General features: G+C 38.7%; 1 protein-coding gene across 1 annotated transcript; it reads left to right on the forward strand.

Moving 5' to 3' along the window:
* Window positions 1-4,078: 4,078 nt before the first annotated feature.
* bspry (B-box and SPRY domain containing) lies at window positions 4,079-14,642 on the forward strand. Its single transcript, XM_058383818.1, has 6 exons — window positions 4,079-4,667; window positions 6,713-6,811; window positions 9,296-9,526; window positions 10,779-10,804; window positions 10,896-11,020; window positions 12,384-14,642. Exons 1-6 carry the CDS (start codon window positions 4,293-4,295, stop codon window positions 12,914-12,916), a joined length of 1,389 nt encoding a protein of 462 aa, XP_058239801.1. The 5' UTR covers window positions 4,079-4,292; the 3' UTR covers window positions 12,917-14,642.

The following is a 14,642-nucleotide window of genomic DNA, read 5'->3' on the forward strand; positions in this document are numbered from 1 at the left end:
CTAAATTCATCTCTTCTGACAAGACTTACACAAGACTAGGTTACACTGATAAAACAGGATTGCAGTGTACTTGAGTACAAATATTATTATATATTATAAATATTATTATTACAAATGTTAAATTTTTTTTTACCATTTTATAAATTTGTAATTTAATATTTTATAATTTTTTATATTTTATATTTTTTTCATTTTATAATTTTATATAATCTTACTTTCTTTTACTATTTGTATTGCTATTAGTTTATTATTATTTGTTTTTTATTATTTTATTGTGCAATATTTTTTATTTATTTATTTTTCTTTTATAATTTTTACATAATTTCTTTTCTTTTACTATCTGTCTTTTTAAAAAAAAAAAATCTTTCTATCTTTAGGTGTGACTGCTGTGACAATTGAATTTCCCCACTTTGGGATCAATAAAGTTATCTTATCTTATCTTATCTTATCTTATCTTATCTTATCTTATCTTATCTTATCTTATCTTATTAATGCCATTTTTGCCTGGTACATTGCATATAGTGAGTTTTTCTATTGGACAAATGTGAAACAGATTAGTTGTTAATATAGACTTTTTATTCAAGCTTTCATTGTTTATTTTTGTTTAAATCATGTGGCACTTCAAGAAAAGGTGTAACTCTAAAATGTCACTTTCATTTTAAGACTTTTTTAAGAGGGGGAAAAAAACCCCTCAAGCTTGTAGTAGTTCCTTTTTCCTTACAGATTACACAACATTACACCACAATTACATGCAAGGGTGGCCATTACGTTTATGACAAAATTTCTCCAACTGAAAAGTAAGAATTCTGCATGTGGCACAGTAATGAAAAACAGTTTACAGATTTATTTTTTTTGGGGGGGGGGGTGAATTTGTTGAACCGATTCAAGTATTAATAGTTAATGCTGTTTTTAACATTTTCATTTTTTAGATTTTATCAGAACCACAGACCACACAGGCCTACATACTGGCTGCTTTGGATATTGTGTCTCGCATTATTCTAGTCTTTAGACTGATTTTAGTAATCCTGTTATTTTATTATTTGAAACTGCAAGCCAGGACTAGCTGAATGAATGAATAAATAAATAAATTTTGGGATTTTGTGAAAAATGAATTCAGTGCAAGAAAACTCTTCTAAAACATCTAGTTAATGTGAACAAAATATTTAAGCATTTCTATTTCATTGCAAACTTTCTTTAAATATAGTTGATCAGCCAAGACAAGCTGACACTTTTCCTTTCCAAATTCCACAGTATTACTAGGCTAAGATCTGACCTACCCTAACCCTAACCCTAACCTTGGTCATTTTGGTAGTTTTCCTCCTCTAAGTCACTGTGGACGTGATTTTTTTTTTTTTTTTTACTGTATGCCTCAAAAGTATTTCTATATTAAACCTTTACTGTTTAATTGTTCATCCCTGAGATGGCTATCCTTTACAGTCTATGGAGTTAAAGCGCCCCCTAATGCGCAGACTAGTCTACTGCATGTTGTACACCTCTATCTGAGTGAAACTTGTCATTGGCTTGCTGTGTGTGTACAGGAGTGTGTAGTGGTGTGGTTGACGTGGTATGGCCCAGACTGTGTGTGTGTGTGTCCTCGTGGCAGGCTGCAGATCTGCTTGGTAGTGTTATTTGTCTGCTTGCATTTAGTTTGGTTCCTGGCTGTCTTAAATGAGTTGGGAGTGAAAGTCCCACGGTGCTGTAGTCATAGTCATAGCATTTTAGTCACAGTTACAGCCTTAATAACTGTTTATAAAGCAATAATTATTTAATAGGTATGTCTAATAATATCGTTTTATTCATGGGGAAACATTTTGGTTGTGTTACATGTAGTAGACGAATCTGTGCACTAAGGGGCACTCAAGCTCCATACACTCTATAGGATATGCCTGAACTATACCATGATCAGCAGTACAGAGGGATATATAAATTGGTACTGCGTTTGACACATATATCACTGATTGCTTTGCCAAACTATACCTATCACAGGAGAACAAAGAAAAGTAACTCAACTCAAGCCTCACAATGAGCTTCTTATTGGTTCCCCCCTGCCCAACCTCCAAGATCTTTACACCTCCAGAGTGAGAAAAAGGGCTAAGAAAATCACTTTGGACCCCTCACACCCAGCCCACTCTCTCTTTGAACTGTTGCCTTCTGGTCAGCACTACAGGGCACTGACCACCAGAACAACCAGACTCAAGAATGTTTTTTTTTCCTGCAGGCTATATTTAGCCTGAACAATTCAAACATTCATAACTCATCTCAGCTGACTCATTTATAGATACACTATATTGCAAAAAGGTTTGAGAGACCCCTCTATATCAATTAATTCAGGTGCTGTTTTTCAGGGGATGGGATTGGCCCCTTAGTTCCAGTGATAGAACACCTTTGGGATGAATTAGAGAGGAAACTGTGAGCCAGGCCTTCATCAGTGCCTGACCTCACGAATGCACTTCTAGAGGAATGGTCAAAAATTCCCATAAACACACTCCTAAACCTTGTGGAAAGCTAGTGGAAACAGTTGAAGCTGTTATAGCTGCAAAGGCTGGCTAACTTCATGTGCATGTAAAGGCAGACATCCCAAAACTTTTGGCAATATAGTGTATGTCTGCGCTATCATGTATGTTTGCACTATGTCTGTAGTTTCTTCTGCACTGGAGCTCTTGTCGCCAAGTCAAATTTCTTGTGTGTGTAAACTTACTTGGTAATAAAATTCCTAATGACTTCTGACTTTTGGTCACAGCAGGGTCATTAGTGGCTACTTTATGTATTTTATGTAAATTGGCAACCAAAAAAAAGCCAAAAAACTTTGACATACTACTAGCAGTACAGCTGGTGGTTCCAACATGCAAGATTGCCGTTGCTCCCCAGATTATAAACTGGAAATCATACAAATGACACATGGGACATGATAAAATTATGGCAAAAGATAATGAAGTTAATGCTGGTTCTGATAGAAAGGTGTCAGAATACACAGTACAGGGCTGTTTTGGGGGCCCAACACAATATTAGGCAGGTGGTCATAATATTATGCCTGATCAGTGTATAATCTAACTAACAAAAGTGACATTATTTAGATTTTTTTTTTCTGAAATCCTCTTGGTTTCTGAAACCTAATAAATAATGAAATACGGCATTGTATGACAGCTTTGTCACAAGAAATGAGCAAAGGTTGGCTACAAAATATTAGGCAGGTGGTCATAATGTTATTCCTGGTCGGTGTATCATACTATGTGCATTATTAATGTCAAACTCGCTGAAATCCTTTCACTTTTTTCCTGCTTCTAACACATCAACTTTAAGTACAGAATATTCACCTGCTGCCTAATATATCCCACCCACTAACAGGTGCCATGATGAGGAGATCATCAGTCATGTTCACTTCACCTGTCAGTGCTCATAATGTTATGCCTGATCGGTGTATGTATCTAAAGCAATACTATGAAATTACAAAAAAATAAATACATAAATACATTTAAGCATCAACTTCTGGCAAAAGTTTCTTATCATTAATCATATAACCAGAAGAAAGCCTTGTGCTTTAACGTTAATAGAATATTCATTTGTAATTACAAATATGCCACACATTAACTAAACGTCCAGTTATGAGCTCCTGAAAGAACGTTATGGGAATGTTCCTGGAAGGTTATTTGCACTTGCCAGTTTCCATACAATCACAAGAGAATTTTGCAGACAATGCTGAGTGTGCAATAAAAATAGGTTGCTCCCATAACGTTATGAAAATACGGAAAGGGGACACAAGTGGTAACATTATGCTTCTTGCAAGGAGTAAATTAAACAGTCTGGAAAAGATTAGCCAATGTGGTAAGTTTTTAACCTATATGTCAAGCTCTCTGTCTCTGGTGTCCTGGGGGAGTTTGGCCTGGCAGTAAGGGGGATAATGTTATACAAGTAGCCATTGTGCTCCCATTCCAGGTAGGAAAGAGGATAGGGATCAGGTTTATGAATAGTTTCAAGACCTGATTAACTGGACTCTGCTGAGACATCGAGAGTCATTCTCTCTCTCTCTCTCTCTCTCTCTCTCTCTCTCTCTCTCTCAATCTCTCTCCCTCTCTCTCTCTGTTGCCACGACGGCTCGGAAAACTGGCTGTGCGACTCAGCGTACTACTTCCGCGTTACGCACCTGCGCCAGGTAGGGCTCGACTGGAACTGGACGCACCTGCAGCGCAGAGAGAGACACCAGAGTCCACCTCGAAGAAAGCTCAGGATTTGTTTTTGTTTTTTCAGTCTGAAGTACTGAAAAGGGGTTTATTTTTGGCCTGGAAAGGGCAGTCATGAGTGGGGATTATGGAATTTGTGAACTGGCCGTGGTGTCATTACGGGACAACGAGAACGAACCGGACTATGAAATTCAGTTCACTCATGAAGGACACATAAACACGACAGACCTGCGCTCCAAACAACCCGAAGACTCTCAAATAGCCATTTTCGAGAGCAAATTTGGTTACACTAATGGCACGGCGAGTGTGGGGTCTCCTACAGATGCGTCCGGCACTGGTGTTGACCCGACGGTGTGCTCGGCGCATGGGGTTGATGTGGACCGGTACTGTCGGACAGAAGGGAGACCGGTTTGTGAAAAGTGTGTTAATCAAGGAGCTTGTCGAAATCACACAGTGATTTCGCTGCATTTACGAGCGACGGCTGTAAGGGTGAGTCATGCAACACTTACAGTGTACGTGTTATTATTCTACCTTTATAATGGTCACAAATATCCCAATCAACACAAAACGTTTGTTTAATCTTACCAAGTGATCCTTATTTGCTTGGTGGTGTATTTTTGGAACCATTTTCCAACGCTATATTTGACATTTCAGGCAAATTCTGTCATGTATAAACTAAAAAACAAACCTGGATTAATATTAATTAAAGCATGCATGAGTTTTCTCAAATATATAAAGCTTTACACATTGCATTTCTCCTAAATATTTACTTTGTAATAGAAATGCAACGTGTAAAACCTTATACATTATCAGTTTAAAAATTATTATTATTAATAATAATGATAATAATAATTTGCCACATTGCGTAGAAATTGTGTAAAGATCCTCCAGAGACACACTGTACTAAAAAAAAAGGCAAATAGTCCAGAGAAATAATGTTTATTTAAAAAAAAAACAAATCATAGCAATGGCTTTTAGCGATTTGGAGTTGATTTACTACATATATTTACCCCCAAACATGAGAGTCATTAGAATCAGTATCATAATCTTGTTATTTCACCAAGCATGTTAAAAATGCTGTAAGGTATTTGTCTTGGTGAGTACACACGTGTATGACATGTAAACAAACATACAAGACAGACCAGACAAGTGCACAGGCTATTAACATGTATGTTAATAAAACAATGATGAGAATTTTAAATAAGAATTGAATGTAAGTTTACATATATAAACACAATATAATGAGTCAATGGCAAAAGAGCATAAGACGACAAAGTGAATATATACATACGGGTAAGGTCTGAGGAAACGTAAATAAACAGGATTCTGTTTACAGGATGTTATTGAATGATGTGAATGACGTAAAAAAAAAAAAAACCTGCCTTAAATTGACAACCCATAAGTGTGGATGCAAATTCTGCATGAAAGAGTTTAAAACACATAATACTGTTATGTTTGGAGGACAGCTGACAAGGAACATTCAGGAAAGGTTTCTGCGGTGTCATATAAACCTGGGATTGTCCGTGGAACATTCTTTCATTGTCTCAAAACAGGAAGTTTTGTCAGATTAACAGCACTGACTTATCCAAATGACAACGTTCCCAGAACATGAGAACCAAATAAATGCTTACGTCAGGAAAACATTCTGTAATTGCTGGTAGTAAATGTACACATTTAGGCTAGATTTTCTATAGACTCTATCTTTGGTTGCCTTTCAAAGTTGATGTGTTGACATTTGTACAGCACATGTTCAGTATGTTGACATTCAAGGGAAACCTCCACCCTGAAACACATTAATTATGTTAATGAAGTGCCGACCATTTCTGTTGGTTGGTTGTTCATTGTTCCAGTGAACATTTACATTTCTGGCATTTGGCAGACAGCCTTATCCAGAGCGACTTGCAATTTATCCCACTTTTTATACGGCTGAGCAATTGAGGGTTAATACTCATGCTCAAGAACGCAGCTTGGTAGACCTGGGATGAGTTATTGTCAAAAGAGCAAAAGATGACAATGTGAATATATACATACATACATGTGAGGTCTGAGAAAGCAGAAATAAACAGGATTCCGTTTACAGTATGTTACTGAATGATGTGAACACTGAATGACGTAACACTGCCTTTAATTGGCTATAAGAAGAGTTACAATTAATGTTCAATGTCACATTAATGAGAAATCCAGTGTAAAAGTAGTAAGGACTGCAATGAGACGCAGCTAAATGACACATTTGCACTGAGATACAGCAAAGATGCTTGTATAACCATGAACACTGTAGCTTCAGGGAATAGAGGACTAAAGCACTGCTGCATCACAAATGTTAGATAGGAAGCTGTTGACCCAAATGAAAGTAGCTTTCTATGCTAAGTGGTTCTGGATGGATTTTTTCCATTTAATGCCATTTCTAAACATTCAACCTTCACAACCTTCTTCATCATTCAAGTTAAAGCGTAGTTTGTGGATTGTTCTCAGTGAAATGAACTTAATTTTGACACAAATACCCAGCTCACACAGGCATATGTGATCTCTTTCAGAATCAGCTGGTGGACGTCTGTGAGACAATGCAGCTGCAGGCCCTGCAGATAGAGCGCTTCATAAACAACACACTGACTGCTAAGGACAAGGCCTTGCAGGTGACCAGTGCGCTGAATTACACACACATACACACACACTTACCTAGAAATATAGTAACATATATTAACCATGATAACTATCCTTGTTTGAAGGATATTGTTGCTTAGCTTATATATGTAAATAAACCCACTGTATTTATTCAGCTAATCACAGCCCTGTGGGTTATTTGATAAGCGTAAGGAGTGTCCTCAAGATATCTTATACTTTTTCTTTGTTTGTTTGTTTTTTCAATTTGGTCTTGCCGAATCCTACCACTGACCAGCTAGCTCTCCGCATCACATGACAATACATATATACACTTCCTCCGAGAAACATGAAGCCTGAAAATGTCATCTTTTTGAACTTCCGCTCATTCTGTGCCACAGGGAAGGATAACATATAACAGGAAAGAGTTATCTGCCCTCTTCCACATACACAAGCTCACAGATTGCTAGTGTTACTGTGATTGACAGGGAAGAGAAAGCTCCCACCAAGATAGCGTGCCTAATTTTGCTCATTAGTCTCTGTGAGCAGCTATGGCATTGTCGGGCTTCGAACTTTCCAGACAATGCTTTTCTGTTTTTGTTGGTGCAAAGAAATATTATAAATAAATAATATGCTTAAAAAATTTTCAAGACTTCTTTAATAGTCCTTTTGAGTTTCTACATTTTCATTTCAATTGTCCTTCTTCTGGAGACTTCGTAGAACTCTACAACAGAGTGTTTCCCTATCAGAGGAAAAGTGTGTACACAATACACAAAGATCTCTCTACTCAATGGACCATCAAAATCTTAGGGATCATTGCACTGCAAACAATACACTCTCAGAAACAAATGCTCCACATTGAAGGGCTTGTCCTTAAGGAGAAACTTTAAAGGTTACATGTTGAGCCCATCAGATGAGGAACCTTCCCCCCCTAAGATTGCATATACAGAGTATTTGTGCTATTGGAATTAGTTTAAGTGTTATCATAGCGTTATCTTGTATGCTTACTGTTTTTTTTTTTAATTGCATGTATATACAGTGTATAGTGCAAAGGTCTACATACCCCATGGTTTCTTAGTGATAAAAGGAAAATGTCCTGCTTAATTACAAAAAATAATTTCAAGTCAAGTTGGTTTTTAATTTCCATTCCTCTATATGCGGAAGATCCATTTGTCCAGGACTATAATGTGGCATAAGACTATAACAGGACACAAGACTGCATAAAGTGCAAATACACAACATTGTGCAGGACAATAAATGGACAGAACATTGGCTGTAAACTGTCAATTATTGGTAGAGTAGCAGCAACGGGGACATCTAAATTCATGTTGAAGTACACCAATCAGCCATAACATTATGACCACTGACACCATGTCACCATGACCTCCTCATCATGGCACCTGTTAGTGGGTGGGATATATTAGGCAGTAAGTGAACATTTTGTCCTCAAAGTTGATGTGTTAGAAGAAGGTCAAATGGGCAAGCGTAAGGATTTGAGCGAGTTTGACGAAGGGACAAATTGTGATGGCTAGACCACTGGATCAGAGCATTTCTAAAACTGCAGCTCTTGTGGGGTGTTCCCGGTCTGCAGTGGTCAGTATCTATCAAAAGTGGTCTGAAGAAGGAACAGTGGTGAATTCAGCGACAGGGTCATGGGCAGCCAAGGCTCACTGATGCATGTGAGGAGCGAAGGCTGACCCGTGTGATCCGATCCAACAGATGAGCTACTGTTGCTCAAATTGCTGAAGAAGTAAATCTTGGTTCTGATAGAAAGGTGTCAGAATACAAGGTGCATGACGGGTCAGGGCTGTTTTGGCAGCAAAACGGGGACCAACACACTATTAGGCAGGTGGTCATAATGTTATGCCTGATCGGTGTATAATCTAACTAACAAAAGCGACATTATTTAGATTTATTTCTGAAAGCCTCTTGGTTTCTGAAACCTAATAAATCACAAAATAAGGCATTGTATGACAGTTTTGTCACAAGAAATGAGCAAAGGTTGGCTACAAAATATGCATGAAACCTAATCCACTGAAATAAAAATTGGACATTGAACTTTCTGGGTCCTTTGTATCATAACCAGCTGTTTTTTCTTCTCAGAAGGCTGGTGAGGGAACAGTTTAACCTGCTATAATTAAAAAGATAACAGGAATGTTTTACAACATGGCATGTAATTGATAAAAATGTGATATATTGCTGTGATGGAAGAGGAATAAAACACTTCAGGGGGCTAAAACTATGTTCACACATGCAGCAAGTTGCCAGGTATTCTACAATAAAGTCGCCAGCAGGTGAAAATACAACTGGTTGCCATAGTAATATCATTTATATACTAATTTCAAATCAGTTTTCTTGCCCCTAAAATGAAACATGTTGGAGGGAGATTTGTGTATTAAATTCATCAGTGTAAATATATATGCAACATTTGATTTTTATCTATGACCGTGCCCTCGGAAATCTTTTAATTCTCATCAGTTGTAATAGTCTGTAACAGTTTATAATACTCTGTTGTGTAGACGGAGGCGAGTAGTGCCCGTGAGCGAGTCGTGGCTCAGGTGAACGCCGTACGTGAAGCCCTAGATGAGGAGGAGCAGCGTCTGCTGGAGGCTGTGCAGAGAGAGGAAGAGCGAATAGAGCAGTGCCTCCTCACACAGCGGGCGCACTGGAGCAAAGCGCTCAACACCCTCACACATGCCCGTACCAGCCTGGTGCACATGCTCACAAACTCGACAGACATCATGCTTGTGGTGAGGATGCAAGTCAGGGAGAGTTGGACGTTAACACCAGAGCTGGCCAGTGTGGTGTACAAAATCATTTCCCCACTAGAACACTCACAGTGCCATGACAAATAATTTCATTTTATTCATTTGCCATTCAGATAACAAGAATATTGTAGATATTGTGCTAGCAACAAGCTTACAACCGAACATCAGCCTTAATTAGCATTAACCTTATCCTTAGCCCTAACATTAGCACCATTAAGCACCATTAGCTAGTTATTATGAAATCTCAGATCATTTGAACTTGAGGAAAGAATTGTAAAAGAAAACATTGCCCTCAGTGAGTCAAAAACCAAGCATAAACAATCCAAGTTTACAAAATGTTAGCTAGCATGCACTAAAGAACGGTAGCTAAGCTAGCTTCATAGAACACTATCACATTAAGTTAACCTTTAAAGTAACACTTAATGTTTTGAAGGCCAATACTGATGATTTATATTCCTATTTCTATCATATTCATACTGATATAGGCATAAAAATATAGTTGTACTGATGCTGTGAGTATTATCACACTTTCCAGTGGTTAGAAGGTCACATCTCCTTTTAAATCAAGGAACTTACTCAATAATGTTTATTGAGAAACATTGTACTACAATGCTACAATGGCATTGGATCCTCAAACCCTTAAGGATGTGCTGCCATAGAAAAAGTCTAACTTTAAGGCAGTAACTCTTTAATAATTGTTTACTTATGAATATAGTTAATGCTAGCCACTATTTCAGATGATGTATACTTAACTCATTATTGCACATCTGTCATGTAAAGCATTTTTGTCAGCTGTTTGGAGGCACATTTGATTCAAGTTTACTTAAGTCTAATTACTGGTAAATATTTATTTGGGAGTTGCACGTAATAGTCATCTTTGTTGATCCGAAAACAAAGATTACTTTCTGGTCACTCTGGTCCCTTTCTTTGGTTGTTTGTGCACCTGCACATGTATTCGTGTGTATAAACAAGCACAACGAAGCGAAGACAGTTAAATAAGATAGATTAAATAAGCCGTAGCAATCATTCATAGTGGTGTTGTGTCACATGATTTCAGTCTGATGTCTATTTATGGGAGAGACGTTAACTGAGTGATCAATTTAGATCAATTCAGACATGGTCAGTCCACATATTGATGGACCAGCTCTGGTTGTAACCAAGCCTGTGTTTGATGTGTTTGATATAATTTCAACAAATCGTCCTGAATATTGTGTTTCTGATTCTCTATTTGCAGAACACGGACACGGAAATATCAGACAGGTAATTTCTCAGACTTAAATCTAAGCCAAAACAAAGTACATGGTGTCTGAGAGGCAGTGCTGAACTTGTGTGTCTGTGTGTTTTGGATCAGGATCGAGGAGGCAGAAGGTGTTGGAGTGCCCAAAGACTCGGAGCACCTGAATATGAACAGGGACTGCAGTGATAGTAAACTCATGCTGGGCATGTGGGCTAGTGCGCTGCTGCTAGGACCGACCGGTGAGACACATCATCAAATAAAACAACTTTATTCATAGTAGTAACCAAATCTGTGATATTCAGATCATTTGTATTAGAAAGCCCAGACCTGTAGCACATGTTTACTACTCCTTAATGACTACTGACTAATTAAGATGCTGCACCTGATGCACGCTAATCCGGTTAGCTGTTTGAGCTCCAAAACAACCAGTAGGTGGTGCCTTTTAGTTACTATTTAATACAGTGATATGTTAGTCTCTTGTATGTTGCACCATAGTGTTGCACTGGAGGCATATGGGATAACAAAAACTACTTAGAAATTGGAAGAGTATTGTTTGTTAAATGTTAATGAACACTCACTTGCCAATCCAAATATTTCTGGGATGTTTAATGAAGATCATCTAGCCCCAAATGACCAACCAGAAGCACCCAGAATATCTGATATGATCTGATAATGGTGTGATATTATTATTTGATGATTATTATGTGACCTCTGGGGTTGGGGGGGGGGGTTGTTTCCCACCCTGTATGTGAAGGTTGTTCCTGTGCTTCGGGGGTTTCCTCCCCCAGTCCAAAGACTTGTGTTGATTGGCAAGTGCTTGGTACTTGTCTGATCTACTTCGCATAATAAAGTGACTCTTGAATGTACATACTGTAGCTGCTCCACCCTCTAAGTCTTCATCACAGTATTTTTATGCTTTCAGGTCCATGCTGCACTGTAGCCTGTTTAGCCTGTTTATTACAGGTTCAACTGCCTCTGTAGTTTGTGTTTCATCACACAAGAAAGGCTGGGCTAGCAGGGCTAAGCGCCCTCTGTAACAATAATGTCACATTTGAGCAACAGCACTAATAAAAAAGAATCAACAGATTCAGGTCTGAAGTATCAAGGCTTGGGCTGATTTCTTTCTAGCCCAGACTGTAGATTTACGCATTGTATCATGTGTTTACACAACGTGAAACAGCCCTAGATTTCATCTCAGTTTGAGATGATGCTTCTCAGTCCATGTCAATGACATCCATAACAGGTTATTAGTAGGTGAATGTTAAATAAAGTCATGTGTGTAATGAAAACATATGAGTTGGATTACTCTATCCTGCAGTAAAAACAGGCTTGAGTGCAGCTCCTTGTAGAAAGAGCCGTTTAGATTGTGGAGTCTCATTTGTGGAGAATGCTTTTCTGCCCAAAGTGGTTCTCCTAGATCTGCTCACTGGAATTTTTTTGCATGTGTGGGGGGGGTTTTCAAATACCCCAACCAAAATGACTCATTCTGATCATTATTATGACCTGCATCTTCATCATTTTATGACTTGAGCTGTTGTAATACTGTATGGGTGAGTACATGTGTGTATTCTCATTCATGTGTTTTCTCACCTCCCTCTCCAGCTACAGCTCGGATGTACTTTGATGAGCGCACCGTCAGCCATCTCCTTCTGCTCTCCTCTGACCAGCTCACCCTCACTTACCGGCCAAAACGGCAGAAGAAGCCTCTCCCGTATGACCCGGCTCGTTTTGACAACTGGCCCAATGCCCTCTGCCTCGACCCCTTCAGTTCGGGCACGCACGCCTGGGTGATGTACGTGGGCGACAGCACTGCCTTTAAAGTGGGCGTGTGCTACCGTAGCATGGAACGCAAAGGCTCGACTAACGAATCTCGTCTAGGCTTCAACGCCAAATCGTGGGTGCTCTCGCACTACGAAGAAAACTATTCCTACTGCCACAACGGGCAGGTCGTCAACGTGGTCGTAGTGAAAAGTCCCACGAAAGTGGGAGTTCTTCTGGACTGGCCCACACAAACACTGCTGTTCTACGATCCAGACTCAAAGTGTGTGTTGCACGCTGTAAGGGACACTTTCACCGAGCCGCTGCTGCCTGCCTGCGCTGTGGCTGATCGAAGCCTGTCGATTTTGCACTGCTAATATGTCAAAAATGGAGGGTGAACGAATGCGTTGCCTGGTTCTGCTATCTCCACAGTCTCTCTCTGCAGTGCAGGCGTGGCTGCTGGTATTTAAAAATAATTAAGAGATGAGATTTGAGCATGGCAGTGAATATGTAGCATTAGTGCATACAGTAGAAAGAGTAATATATCCAAACAAACTTGCGTGAATGGCAGGGATAAGGACTTGTGGAGGATTTGGTGTAACTTTCGAAGGTATTAAAATATCTGAAAAATCTCACATATGTTCTAATTGGGTATGAAGTATATTTTTACCAGTTTAATATTTCAGATGAAATATTTAGGCTATTTTTTGGAAGCATTTCTTTTGAAGAATTGTCTGTATTGTTACAGATTTGAATATATAGTAGTTGTCGGTCATGGTAATGATGTCAATATGAAAAATGGTTGAGAAGTGAACTGAAATGAAGTGATACAACATTTGTGCATCATGTAGTTGATGTTTCTACTTGATCGATTCGGAAAGGGTAAAAATATTTTCTATTTATTACCTTATTTGAATGTAGACAGATAACGACTGTCGTTTAACAAGCGTAAATTAAATCGATTGTATTATTTTGCTGAGTTTTATGCTGGAATCTTTCTTCTATCTTCTTCTTCTTTCGGCTTTACCCTTCAGGGGCGGCCACAGTGAATCGTCTCTCTCCACCTATCCCTATCTTCTGCATCTTCAACACTTGCACCCACTAGGTTCATATCCTCATTTATTCCATCCATATACTTCCTCTTTGGCCTTCCTCTTTGCCTCCTGCCTCCATGGCAGCTCCATGTCCAACATTCTCCTACCAATATACTCACTCTACTTCCTCTGAAAATGTCCAAACCATCTTAATCTGTCCTCCCTAACTTTGTCCCTCAAACATCCAACATGAGCCATCCCTCTGATGTACTCGTTCATAATCCTGTCCAACCCTGTCACTCCCGAAGAGAACCTCAACATCTTCAGCTCTGCTACCTCCAGCTCTGACTCCTGTCTCTGTCTCAGTGACACTGTCTCTAAACCATACAGCATGGCCGGTCTCACCACTGTCCTGTACACCTTCCCCTTGATTCTCGCTGAAATTTTTTTCTCTATATTTTTCCTTTATGACACGATATGATCCAGTATATATCTCAAGATATATTTTTAATGCATCGACATTGCACATTACTACGAGTAAAGATTTACTAAGCATGCATTACATTTATTTTCTATTAAGAAAATATTTCTGTCAGACATTTTAGGAACGAATGCAGTCGTTCTAACTTGGAAATAAGGTAATAAAATCCTACGAGTGGTGTTTGTTTGATACCGTTATGGAGTCTGTTCATGCGTCTTATGTTCGCTGTCATCAACTTCATGCAGAAATAAGGAAAAAAAGCAAAACATATGGTTGCTGGAATGCCATCATGATGTTTAGGCATATAGCATGTTTATAATGCTTACATAAATTAGTGTCAGGATTGTATCACGGAGTGTGTTATGTGTAAACGGATTTGTTTGACGTTTTATGTAACCATGTTGTTGGTTTTTTTTATTTGTTTATTTTGTCCTATTTGTTCTGGGTTTTTATTTTTATCTGCTGCCCAGGGACAGAAGATGCAAATGAGTCATTTGGCTAAATCATAACTCCTGATGTCGTTGAATGTGTCTTATCTGTGTTAATAAAGTCAAATGCAAGCTAACATCAGCACATCCCAGTCCCTGA

This window comes from Hemibagrus wyckioides, linkage group LG28, assembly GCF_019097595.1.
Source record: "Hemibagrus wyckioides isolate EC202008001 linkage group LG28, SWU_Hwy_1.0, whole genome shotgun sequence".
Lineage (NCBI taxonomy): Eukaryota > Metazoa > Chordata > Actinopteri > Siluriformes > Bagridae > Hemibagrus > Hemibagrus wyckioides.

Excerpts from the sequence above, each read along its gene's own strand:
- bspry (XM_058383818.1), top strand. The coding sequence starts at position 4,293 with ATGAGTGGGGATTATGGAATTTGTGAACTGGCCGTGGTGTCATTACGG. Across the intron at positions 9,527-10,778 it reads CGACAGACATCATGCTTGTG|AACACGGACACGGAAATATC; the intron begins GTGAGGATGCAA and ends CTCTATTTGCAG. Across the intron at positions 11,021-12,383 it reads GCTGCTGCTAGGACCGACCG|CTACAGCTCGGATGTACTTT; the intron begins GTGAGACACATC and ends CTCCCTCTCCAG.